Source organism: Malus sylvestris, chromosome 9, assembly GCF_916048215.2.
Source record: "Malus sylvestris chromosome 9, drMalSylv7.2, whole genome shotgun sequence".
NCBI classification, from domain to species: domain Eukaryota; kingdom Viridiplantae; phylum Streptophyta; class Magnoliopsida; order Rosales; family Rosaceae; genus Malus; species Malus sylvestris.
Genome location: NC_062268.1, coordinates 23,163,157 through 23,175,139, shown reverse-complemented (window position 1 = coordinate 23,175,139; position 11,983 = coordinate 23,163,157). Strand labels below are relative to the sequence as shown.

At 38.6% G+C, this 11,983-nt stretch overlaps 1 protein-coding gene across 1 annotated transcript; it reads left to right on the top strand.

Moving 5' to 3' along the window:
• Positions 1 to 1,240: 1,240 nt before the first annotated feature.
• On the top strand, positions 1,241 to 8,667 carry LOC126633890 (uncharacterized). The gene is made up of 3 exons (XM_050304421.1): positions 1,241 to 2,363; positions 8,400 to 8,582; positions 8,648 to 8,667. The coding sequence occupies exons 1-3, from the start codon at positions 1,247 to 1,249 to the stop codon at positions 8,665 to 8,667; spliced, it is 1,320 nt and encodes a 439-aa protein (XP_050160378.1). The 5' UTR covers positions 1,241 to 1,246.
• The last annotated feature ends 3,316 nt before the right edge of the window (positions 8,668 to 11,983 follow it).

The following is an 11,983-nucleotide window of genomic DNA, read 5'->3' as shown; positions in this document are numbered from 1 at the left end:
CTTACGGACAAGTGCCCAGAGTTGATAGAAAATGGAGGGTGGGAGACCCTCAATGCCGTGGGATTTGGCAACCAATATCAACCAAGGAATGACCCCTTTTCCAATACTTACAATCCCGGTTGGCGTGATCATCCAAATTTCAAATGGCGAGAACCCCAACAAGGCCAACAACAAAGCGGATTTAGGCAACAACCCCCGGGTTTCTATCAAAAGCCGTTTGCACCAACTCAACCCCAAGCACAACCTGCCCAAAAATCAGGTTCGTCTATTGATAATGATCAAATTTTTAATTTACTAACTTCTATGGCGCAGGGAATGCAAAATAGGGACAAAAAGGTGGACGAGTTGGAGAAACAAGTAGGGCAAATTGCCGAGTTCATGGGGCAGTTTCGAGAGCAAGGCAGGTTGCCTAGCTCAACCATTGCAAATCCAAAAGGAGGCTTTGAATCTGCCAAGGCAATCATGTTAAGAAGCGGGAAACAAGTTGGCACAGTCCCACCACCATCCAAATCAGCCCCAAACAAGGTGGAGGAAGTGATAATTGAAGAGGAGGAACAAGGGTTGGCCACGGCAAGGAAAGAGGTTCCTTTGCCGCAAGTCTCCATGGCTCCTAAGCCATCCAATCTGCCAAATAAAGGTACAACCGTGTCCAATTCCATTCCTACTAATGATTTTCCTTTAAATGTCCCCTTTCCTAGTAGGTTCAAGCAAACAAAGAAAGAAGAAGCTGAAAAGGACATTCTAGAGACATTCCGGAAAGTGCAAGTCAATATACCTCTCCTTGACGCAATTAAGCAAGTACCTAGGTACGCCAAGTTTTTGAAGGAACTATGTACAACAAAAAAGAGAATTTCAAACAAAGAGGTTGTCCAGGTAAGTGAGAATGTTTCCGCTGTTTTGCAAAGAAAATTACCTCCTAAATGCAAAGATCCAGGAAGTTTTACAATTCCATGTGTTATAGGCAATACCAAATTTAAACATGCTATGTTAGATCTAGGAGCCTCAATTAACGTCATGCCATACTCAATTTATGCATCAATGAACTTAGGAGAACTTAAAAACGATGGTGTTATAATTCAATTAGCCGATCGTTCTAATGCATATCCGAAAGGAGTTTTGGAGGATGTATTGGTGCAGGTGGATAACTTGATATTTCCAGCGGATTTCTATGTTTTAGAGATGGAGGACTCACCAATACATGAAAACAGCACGCACCAAGATCGATGTGTTCAGAGGGACGTTGACAATGGAATTTGATGGGGAGATTATTAACTTTAACATTTCTGAAGCTATGAAATTTCCTAAAGATGATCATTCTTGTTTTTCTATTGATATATTGGATGAATTGGCGCAGGATTATCTTGATATGTTGGAAGACGATCCACTCGAAACGACAATTGCACAAGGATTTGGCACAAAACCCAACATGGCCGTACCAAATGATGAACATGCCGAGCTTGTGGCTGCCTTGGAATCATTGCCAAAACATCATGGTAAGCCGTCTAACCCAATTCCAATTCCCGTTTCCACTAATACGTTGTTACCTTCTGTGATTCAGGCCCCCGTTCTTGAGCTTAAACCGTTGCCGGATCATTTAAAGTATGCATTCTTGGGAGAGGAAGAGACGTTGCCCATCATTGTCTCTTCATCACTCACGGCATTAGAGGAAGAAAAGTTGATTCGGGTGTTGAAAGAGCACAAAACAGCCATCGGATGGACATTGGCCGATATAAAGGGAATTAGCCCTACAACGTGCATGCATCGCATCTTTCTAGAGGAGGGGGCTAAATCAACTCGAGAGGCTCAACGCCGACTCAACCCTCCAATGATGGAAGTCGTGAAAAAGGAGATTATAAAGCTTCTCGATTGTGGGGTGATTTATCCAATTTCGGATAGCCGTTGGGTCTCACCGGTTCAAGTTGTCCCAAAGAAGTCCGGAGTCACTGTGGTGAAGAATGCCGAGGACGAGCTTGTGCCAACTCGTATTCAAACAGGTTGGAGAGTATGCATTGACTATAGGAAGCTCAACAACACCACAAGGAAGGACCACTTTCCACTACCATTCATCGATCAAATGCTAGAAAGGTTAGCCGGTCATTCTTTTTATTGTTTTCTTGACGGTTATTCGGGATATAATCAAATTGTCATAGCTCCGGAAGACCAAGAAAAGACCACCTTCACGTGCCCATTTGGTACTTTTGCTTACCGCCGCATGCCATTCGGTTTATGCAATGCACCGGCCACATTCCAACGATGCATGGTAAGTATTTTTTCAGATTTTATTGAGAAGACTATTGAGGTATTCATGGATGATTTTAGTGTCTTTGGCGATTCGTTTGATGGTTGCTTGGAAAATGTCACATTAATCTTAAAACGATGCATGGAAACTAACCTCGTTTTAAATTGGGAAAAGTGTCACTTTATGGTAAAACAAGGCATAGTTTTAGGGCATATTATCTCTGAAAACGGCATTGAGGTGGATAAATCCAAAATAGATCTAGTACGTCACTTACCCTCTCCGACTTCGGTTAGAGAGGTTCGTTCGTTTCTTGGTCATGCAGGATTTTATCGTAGGTTTATCAAAGATTTTTCGAAGATAGCACAACCTCTTTGCCGTCTCCTACAAAAAGAAGTGGCGTTTGAATTCACCAAGGAGTGCACGGCATCATTCAATCAACTCAAGGAGTTGTTAACCACGGCACCCATCATTGTTCCACCAGATTGGAGCCTACCTTTCGAGCTTATGTGCGATGCGTCCGACTACGCTTTAGGGGCTGTTTTGGGACAAAGGAAGGACAAAAAGCAACACGTCATCTATTATGCCTCACGGACGTTGAATGATGCACAATTGAACTATTCCACTACAGAAAAAGAACTTCTTGCCGTTGTTTTTGCTTTAGACAAGTTTAGATCATATCTAATTGGTACTAAAGTAATTGTTTTCACTGACCATGCAGCATTGAAGTACTTGCTCACCAAAAAGGAGGCCAAGCCACGGCTAATTCGGTGGATGTTGCTACTTCAAGAGTTCGACATAGAGATTCGTGACAAGAAAGGAAGTGAGAACGTAGTGGCTGACCACTTGAGCCGAATGGTGCATAATGAGGAGGCTTTGCCGATTTTGGAGACATTCCCCGATGAACAATTGATGTCCATAAAGGTTAGTGAGCCTTGGTATGCTGATTTGGTGAACTTTTTGGTGACAAAACAAATTCCAAGCACTTACACCAGGCACCAACGTGATAAACTTAGGCATGATGCACGGTTTTATGTGTGGGATGATCCATATTTGTGGAAATTTTGCCCGGATCAAATTGTTCGTCGTTGTGTGCATGATACTGAATTTCGTTCAATTTTAAGTTTTTGTCACACATATGCATGTGGTGGCCACTTTGGCACACAAAGAACTGCCCTTAAGGTATTACAATGTGGATTTTATTGGCCTTGTATTTTTAAGGATGCTAGAACTTTTTGCTTAACATGTGATAAATGCCAACGAATGGGTAACATTGGTGCTAGGGACCAAATGCCGCAGGTTTCTATCCTAAATGTTGAAATTTTCGATGTTTGGGGTATGGATTTTATGGGTCCCTTTCCTTCTTCGTATGGTTTTATATATATTTTGCTTGCAGTTGATTATGTGTCAAAGTGGGTGGAAGCAAAGGCCACCCGGACTAATGATTCTAAAGTGGTTGCAGATTTTATTAAAACTAACATTTTTGCAAGGTTTGGCATGCCACGAGTGATCATTAGTGATGGAGGGTCACACTTTTGCAACCGGACCATTGAGGCGTTATTGAGGAAATACAATGTCAATCATAAGCTTTCTACGCCTTATCATCCTCAAACTAATGGTCAAGCCGAGGTTTCCAACCGTGAGATCAAGCAAATCCTAGAGAAGACCGTTGGGCCAACGAGGAGGGATTGGAGTTTACGGTTAGATGATGCACTTTGGGCGTATCGTACGGCGTACAAGACACCCATTGGAATGTCCCCTTTTCGGCTTGTCTATGGCAAACCGTGCCATCTCCCCGTTGAGTTGGAGCACAAAGCTCATTGGGCCGTCAAGAAGTTTAACATGAACCTCGATGAAGCGGGGAGTCACCGGAAGTTCCAATTGAATGAGCTTGATGAGATACGGCACGAGGCATACGAGAACGCAAGCATTTACAAGGAAAAGACCAAGGCGTTCCATGATAAGATGATTAGAGGCAAAACGTTCGCAATTGGGCAGAAAGTGCTATTGTTCAATTCCCGTTTACGTTTGTTTCCCGGTAAGTTACGTTCCAAGTGGATTGGACCTTTTGTTATTACTAATGTTTTTGTTCATGGTGCAGTCCAAATCCAAAGCTTGAAAACGGGACACGAATTCAAGGTGAATGGGCATCGTTTGAAGCCATACTACGAGAACTTTGAGGAGCATACCGTGGATGACATTCCCTTGCATGCCGTGGACTCCATTGAGGAGTGAATGGGTTCTTCGTCCGGCTGTACGACGTTAAAGCAAGCGCTACTTGGGAGGCAACCCATGCATGCAACAAAGGAAGACCTAGAGAGCACTCCAAATTCTAGATTTGTGTTCCTAAACCCTTCCCTTTGTTGTTGTTTTCATTTATGCCATGTTAAATTGCTTAGTTGCTGTTTTGTTTGTTTGTTTGTTATTTGTGTTAGTATATGCTTGAAACATTGAGGACAATGTTTGATTTAAGTGTGGGGGGGTAACCAAAGTGTTTTGATGCAAATTCGTAGGGTTTTCTCACTCATAATTTCTAATGTTGTTTTTCACTGTTTTTAAGCCTTTTTTTTAAGCTGTTTCGTTGTGTTTTAGTGTGTTTTGAGTCAAAAATCCGAAAATCCCATAAAAATTTGAAAAGTTGTTTTAAAAACCCAAAAAGAGTTGTTTTTGTGTGTTTGTTTGTGTCTTAGGGTACCTTCCAACACAATGATGAGGATTCGGTTTGTAATTGCATGACGGTTAAAGAAAGTTATAAACATGGATAAAAGTTTGATTTACTCTTTGGTTTATGCTTGGTTGTGGTTATAACTTATGAATTCACATGTAATCATAAAGGAAAAATCAGTTTTTGTAACATGCTTAAGGAAGGAACTCAAATTAACGCTACAACCTTGTGAGACTTGAGCCTAAACGTTTATTTGGAGAGTTAAAAATCTGTGCATTCTTTGTTTTCTAAAGTCGTTGCATGATCTCATTATTCTTTGCTTGGTTGCTACTTAGAAGGCGTTTCATCATTTAGTTCCAAACACTAGAACTCATGCCCATTTCATTCAAAGCATGTTATTGATTAGCATAACACATATTCAAGATAAAGTTGTGTAGTGACCACCACCTTAGCCAAAAAGCCGTGAATCCCTATGTCATTTGTTTTTGTAGGTTTAACCCCATTGAGCCTTATTTAGCCTATATTGTTTGTTAACCCACGTTATCCTTACCTAGCCTAGATTAGGACCATCCATACCCTTGTTCTTAAAGCATAGTAAGCATGACGTAAAATGAATTCCTTTTGATTGAGGGTGTGCAGAAAACAAGTGTGGGGGAAGTGTTTTTCATGAAGAATTGTGTGCCATAGGCACGGGTAGAAAGAAAGAAAGAAGAAAAGAAAAATATTGTGAAAAGTGAGAAAAAGAGTTGAAAGAGCATGAAAATGAGCTCTAAGGTGTGGATTGTTGAAGAAGGGGTCCAAAACATTGAATTTGACCCTAAGTGTTGCATGAATTTCCCCTTTGAGTTTAAAAGTTGATTCTTGCACCCAAAAGTGAATTCTAAGTGTCAATTTCAATGCTTTGCTTACTATTGTTTTAAGAACGTTTGTTTATCCTTCACCTTTCTTTGTTAGCCAATACCCCAAGCCCCGTTACAACCCTTAACTTCTATCTTGAGTGTTGTGTATTTCAATTTGTGGAGTTTGGGATTGGTATGAGCATATGGTGTCACTGGTTCTCGCGTCTAAGTAGTAGCATTCCTTTCATGAGATCATATACATTCTTATCAAATTCAGAAAAAAAAAAACTTTCCTTGTTATAACATATGTAAGCATTCGTTTTCATATTTACATCAATCCTCTCGCATATAACTAGCATAGGGTGTGTAGTCAGAAAATCTGTGTGAAAATTGAGTGCATATCTAGTAAGGAATTGAGCAAATTCTCTAAGGCATGTTGCTACATTCAAAATCATGTTTTAATTGGTTAGATGCGAACGAGTACGTGGTGACTATAATTAAGTTTGTGCTTAAGTGTAAAGATGGCTAAAATCTGTGGGAATGATGATCTTTAACATGTTATGTGCATTGGAAATCCCTAAGGCAAACGTTGGAAGGTTTAGGTTGTTTTTGTTTGTTTGGTTTCGTTTTGTTTTTCTTTTGTTTCTTTGTTTTGCTCGAGGACTAGCAAAAGCTAAGTGTGGGGGAATTTGATAGGAGCATTTTTATGCGACTTAATTGGCTTGTTCTCATGCATTTATGTTGTTTTTCCTTAGTTAGTTTAGTGTTTAAAGTCATTTTCGTGCAATTTCAGGTTTTATTGTCTAAGTATGCAAAAAGGAGCATTTTGGAGCTTTTAGGAGCAAAATTGGGCTTGGAATGAAGTACATATGCATGGAGCAAGGAGTTTGGACGAATTTGAAGTCAAAACATCAAATAAACATGCTAAAAATCTGGTGCAATAAATACAAATTGAAAGAAAGGATAGGTTTCTAGAAGGATTGAACAAAATTCCACTCAAAGCCATGTTCACACCAAAAGTTCATCCTTGCCGTGCATCCTAGTTGGTTTCATACCAGAAATTTGAGTGATTGTTCAATGCCTAACCAACTAGGAAATTGAATAAATGATTCACACCTAAAAGTACATCCTTGCCGTGAGTTCTTGATGGATTCACACTAGAAAATTGAGTGAATGATTCAAGACCTAACCCACCACATTTTCCACATGCTTGCCGTATATTTTTGTTGTGTTCACACCAAGAAATTGAATTAAATAAGTCCATTCCCTCCCTATAAATACCCATGGCAGCAACTTCATTAGGGACATCCAGAAATTAACCATTCTCCAACCTTGTGTTGCAACAAAGAAGAAGAGGAAAGTTCTTGTACGTGCTTGCTATCCAACATGGATCGTTGGAACGTTTAGGTGTTTTCTTTCTTTTGTTTTCAATGTATAATTCTATTTATCTTTGCTTTGTGAACATGAGGAACTAAACCCCTATTTAGTTAGGGGGAAGTTTGAAGCCATGAACATGCTTGTGATATGAATTGATTTCTTCCAATCGTGATTTGATAAGTTGTGATTGCAATTCAATTATCTATTTTCTTCATAACTGATTCTTGTATGTTTATTAAGGATGCATACTTAGTTTTCATACATGAATTAGATGCTAGAATATAAATGAGTTTCACCTAATTGTTACAAGTTTATATTCATGAGTAGTGAAGGTTGCTTGTCACAATCGCGTTAATTGAATTCTTGGCAAACGTATCATGCATTCATAGTTACAATTGCCTCGTCAACACTTATGATTTTCATTGAACGTAATGATCTCTGATTGTATCTCTATTATGCATTCATATAGGGGACTTTTAGAGAATAATTTGGATTGTCGCATGCATTCATCCAATTCAATAAGTAAAGGAAAATCTGAGGGTTAATTTGTGCATCACGGTCAATCTGGAGTGTTGAGCATCATAGTTTATTGAAAAGCAATTGGAAATCGATTCATGTACAAGTGTATCATGTGTGAAGAACGGACCTCTAACTAATCCATCCACCATCTTATTTCTCAAATTCGTTTTATAATCTGCCTAGCTAAAAATCTATTTAAGTTTTAGTTTATTTGTTTTACTTTCAACTTCACCAACCCAAATCCCCCTTTTACTTTCTTGTGTTAAAGTCTTTTGTTTACATTTTTAACTTTGTTTCTTTTTGTTTTTGAGTCAGTTTAGAGGTTTTAGCAAGCCCTCCTAATCCCCGGTTTAGAACGATCCCTACTTACATACTTTGCTACAATTGTCAAAAGAGGGTTTAATTTGTGTGCTTATATTATTCGCATCAGCATCTATGAACTTAGGTGAGCTTAAAAACGATGGTGTGATTATTCAATTAGCCGATCGTTCTAATGCATATCCAAAGGGTGTTTTGGAAGATGTTTTGGTGCAGGTGGGCAATTTGATTTTTCCAGCGGACTTTTACGTGCTTGACATGGAGGATTCACCCTATTCTACCCCATTGCCGATACTATTAGGGAGGCCCTTCATGAAGACAGCCTAAACCAAGATTGATGTGGCTAAGGGAGAGTTAACAATGGAGTTTGGTGATGAATTGATTAAATTCAAAGTTCCTGAATATGTTAAGAATCCTAATGATGTTCGTTCTTGTTTTGCAATAGATGTGATTAAAAATGTGGGGAAGGAACATTCATGCGCACCAATCAAGAAGGATGTCCCTAGATGCATCACCAAAGAGGGTATTGGAGTGGAGCATACGAAACATGTCATTACACCCAAAATACCAAATCTGGCCGAGAGCACCACCTTTGCTGCCCCTTTTGAGTCTTCATCTACATGCATTGGTAAGCCTCATCCTCTAATTCCAATTCCCGTTTCCACTAATAGGTTATTGCCTTCTGTGGTGCAGGTACCAAATCGAATCCATGATTATGGGAGTTCTTACTTTGACCTTGGGAAGCTCAATGCCACAATCTGGGACCATCATTATCCACTGCCATACATAGACCCAATGCATGAGTATTTCAAGGAGCATGTCATGGAGGATGTACCCCTCCATGCCATGGAACCTAGTCAAGCTTAAACGGAGGTACCGTCCGGCTGGAAGACGTTAAAGCAAGCGCTTCGTGGGAGGCAACCCATGCATTTGACAAAGGAAGACCTAGAGAGCACTCAAATTCCAGATTTGCGTTTCTAAACCCTTCTCTTTGTTGTTTCTTTCGTTTCTGCCATGTTTAGTTTGTTAGTGTTGGTTTGTTTGTTTATGTGTTTTTGTGTGAGTCTATGCTTGAAACATTGAGGACAATGTTTGGTTTAAGTGTGGGGGGGTAACCAAAGTGTTTTGATGCAAATTCGTAGGGTTTTCTCACTCATAATTTCCAATGTTGTTTCTTGCTGTTTTTAGGTGTTTTTAGGCTGTTTTGGTGTGTTTTAATGTGTTTTGATTCAAAAATCCGAAAATCCCATAAAAATTTGAAAATTTGTTTTAAAAAACCCAAAAAAAGTCGTTTTTAAGTTGTTTTTGTGTGTTTGTTTGTGTCTTAGGGTACCTTCCAACACAATGATGAGGATTCGGTTTTTAATATCATGACTATTGAAGAAAGTTATAAACATGGATGGAAGTTTGATTTACTCTTGGTGTATGCTTAGTTGTAGTTATAACTTATGAATTCACATGTAATCACAAAGGAAAAAATCAGTTTTGTGACATGCTTGAAGGAAGAAACTCAAACTAAAGCTACAACCCTGAGAGACTTGAGCCTAAACTTTATTTGGAGAGTTAAAATCTGTGCATTCTTGTTTTCTAAAGTCGTTGCATGATCTCATTATTCTTTCCTTGGTTACTACTTAGAAGGCGTTTCATCATTTAGTTCCAAATGCTAGAACTCATGCCAATTTCATTCAAAACATGTTATTGAATTGAATAACACATATTCAAGATAAAGTTGTTTAGTAGTTACCACCATAGCTAAAAAGCCTTCATTCCATACATTTGTTTTTGTAGGTTTAAACCCGTTGAGCCTTGTTTAGCCTATATTGTTTGTTAACCCACATTATCCTTACCTAGCCTAGATTAGGACCATCCATACCCTTGTTCTTGAAGCATAGTAAGCATGACTTAAAATGAATTCCTTTTGATTGAGGGTGTGCAGAAAACAAGTGTGGGGGAAGGATTTTTTGATAGGTGGATATGCCAAAGTCTATTTTGAGGCATGAGAAAAAAAAAAAAAAATTTCGTAGAAAAAAGAAGAAAAAAAAGAAAAATGTTGAGAAAAGTGTGAAAAAGAGTTGAAAGAGCATGGAAATGAGCTCTAAGGTGTTGGTTGTTGAAGAAGGGGTCCAAAACATTGAATTTGACCCCAAGTGTTGCATGAATTTCCCCTTTGAGTTTAAAAGTTGATTTTTGCATTCAAAAGTGAATTCGAAGAGTCAATTTCATTGCTTTGCTTACTATTGTTTTAAGAACGTTTGTTTACCCTTCACCTTTCTTTGTTAGCCAATACCCCAAGCCCCGTTAAAACCCTTAACTTCTATCTTGAGTGTTATGTATTTCAATTTGTGGAGTTTGGGATTGGTATGAGCATATGGTGTCACTGGTTCTCGCGTCTAAGTAGTAGCATTCCTTTCATGAGATCATATACATGCTTATTAAATTCAAAGAAAGCTTTCCTTGTTATAACATATATGTGAGCATTCGTTTTCATATTTACATCAATCTTCTCACATATAACTAGTATAGGGTGTGTAGTCAGAAAATCTGTGTGAAAATTGAGTGCATATCTAGTAAGGAATTGAGCAAATTCTCTAAGGCATGTTACTACGTTCAAAATCATGTTTTAATTGGTTAAATGTGAACTAGTACGTGGTGACTATGATTAAGTGTGTGCTTAAGTGTAAAGATGACTAAAATCTGTGGGAATGATGATTTTTAACATGTCATGTGTATTGGAAATCCCTGAGGTAAATGTTGGAAGGTTTAGGTTGTGTTTTGTTTGTTTTGCTCGTTTTGTTTTTCTTTAATTCTTTATTTTGCTCGAGGACTAGCAAAAGCTAAGTGTGGGGGAATTTGATAGGAGCATATTTATACGCCTTAGTTAGCTAGTTCTTATGCATTTTAGTTATGTTTTCTTAGTTTAAAGTAGTCTTTTAAGTTAGTTTCATGTGTTTTCAGGTTTTAAGAGCATATTACATAAAATGATGCAATTTGGAGCATTTGAGAGCAAAATTGAGCTAGAATGGAGTGTATGCTTATGGAGCACAAGGAATGGACGAGTTTGAAGGTCAAAGGAGCTTAAGAAATGAAGAAATGAAAGTGAAGAACAAAGAAGTCGGAATTGGCAACCAAAGTTTCTAAAGTTGGAAGTTTCTATTCTTAGAGGTTTCCATTTTCGAGAGTTTCTATTCTTGGTTTTGGGCTTTCTAGAAGCCCTATCTACAAACCCTAACCCTAGCCCACTAATCAGCCGCACCTAGCCTTCTAGAACACCTATTTCCTTGCCTTGCAAGGCATTCTAGAAGGCCCATCTCTAACCCTAGCCGCACCTAAACCCTAGCCCATTGTCTAACCTGATTTCTTTAGGGTTTGTGGTGCCTATATATATGTGTTTTAAGCCTAAATTCGTCACCACCCCTTCACACCATTCAAACACACCTTGCCGCAACCCTAAACACCATTCTACATCACAAAACCCCATCCTACATCCATACACATCTCTGCCGCACCTTTTGGAGAAGAAGGAGAGCCTTGTCGTGCATTCCATTGATGAATGAGGGCCTTGTGCGCAAACCATCTACATCTTTGGGAGTTTTAAGAGTTTTTTCTTCTCTTGTTTCTGTTTTCATGTTTAATTTAAATTGCTTTTCAATTATGTTAGACATGTGGAACTAATTTCTTTTTAGTTAGAGGCGAATTTGAAGCCATGATCATATGTTTTATATGACTTGATTTCTTCCAATTATGATTTCATAAATCGTGAATGTGGTTTACTTATCTATTTGATTGATAACTTGTTTATGTATGTGGGTTGAGGGTCGACACTTAATTTGCATGCCTAAACTTGATGCTAGGATATAAGGGAATTTCACCTAATCGTTATTAACTTATATTCATAAGTAGTAAAAATCGCTAGTCACGATTGCGTTAAGTAAATCCTAGGCAAGAGTAACATGCGTATCCCATAGTTATGAATGCCTCGTCAATGCTTATGATTTCCATTGAACTTAATGATCTTTGATATGTGCCTCT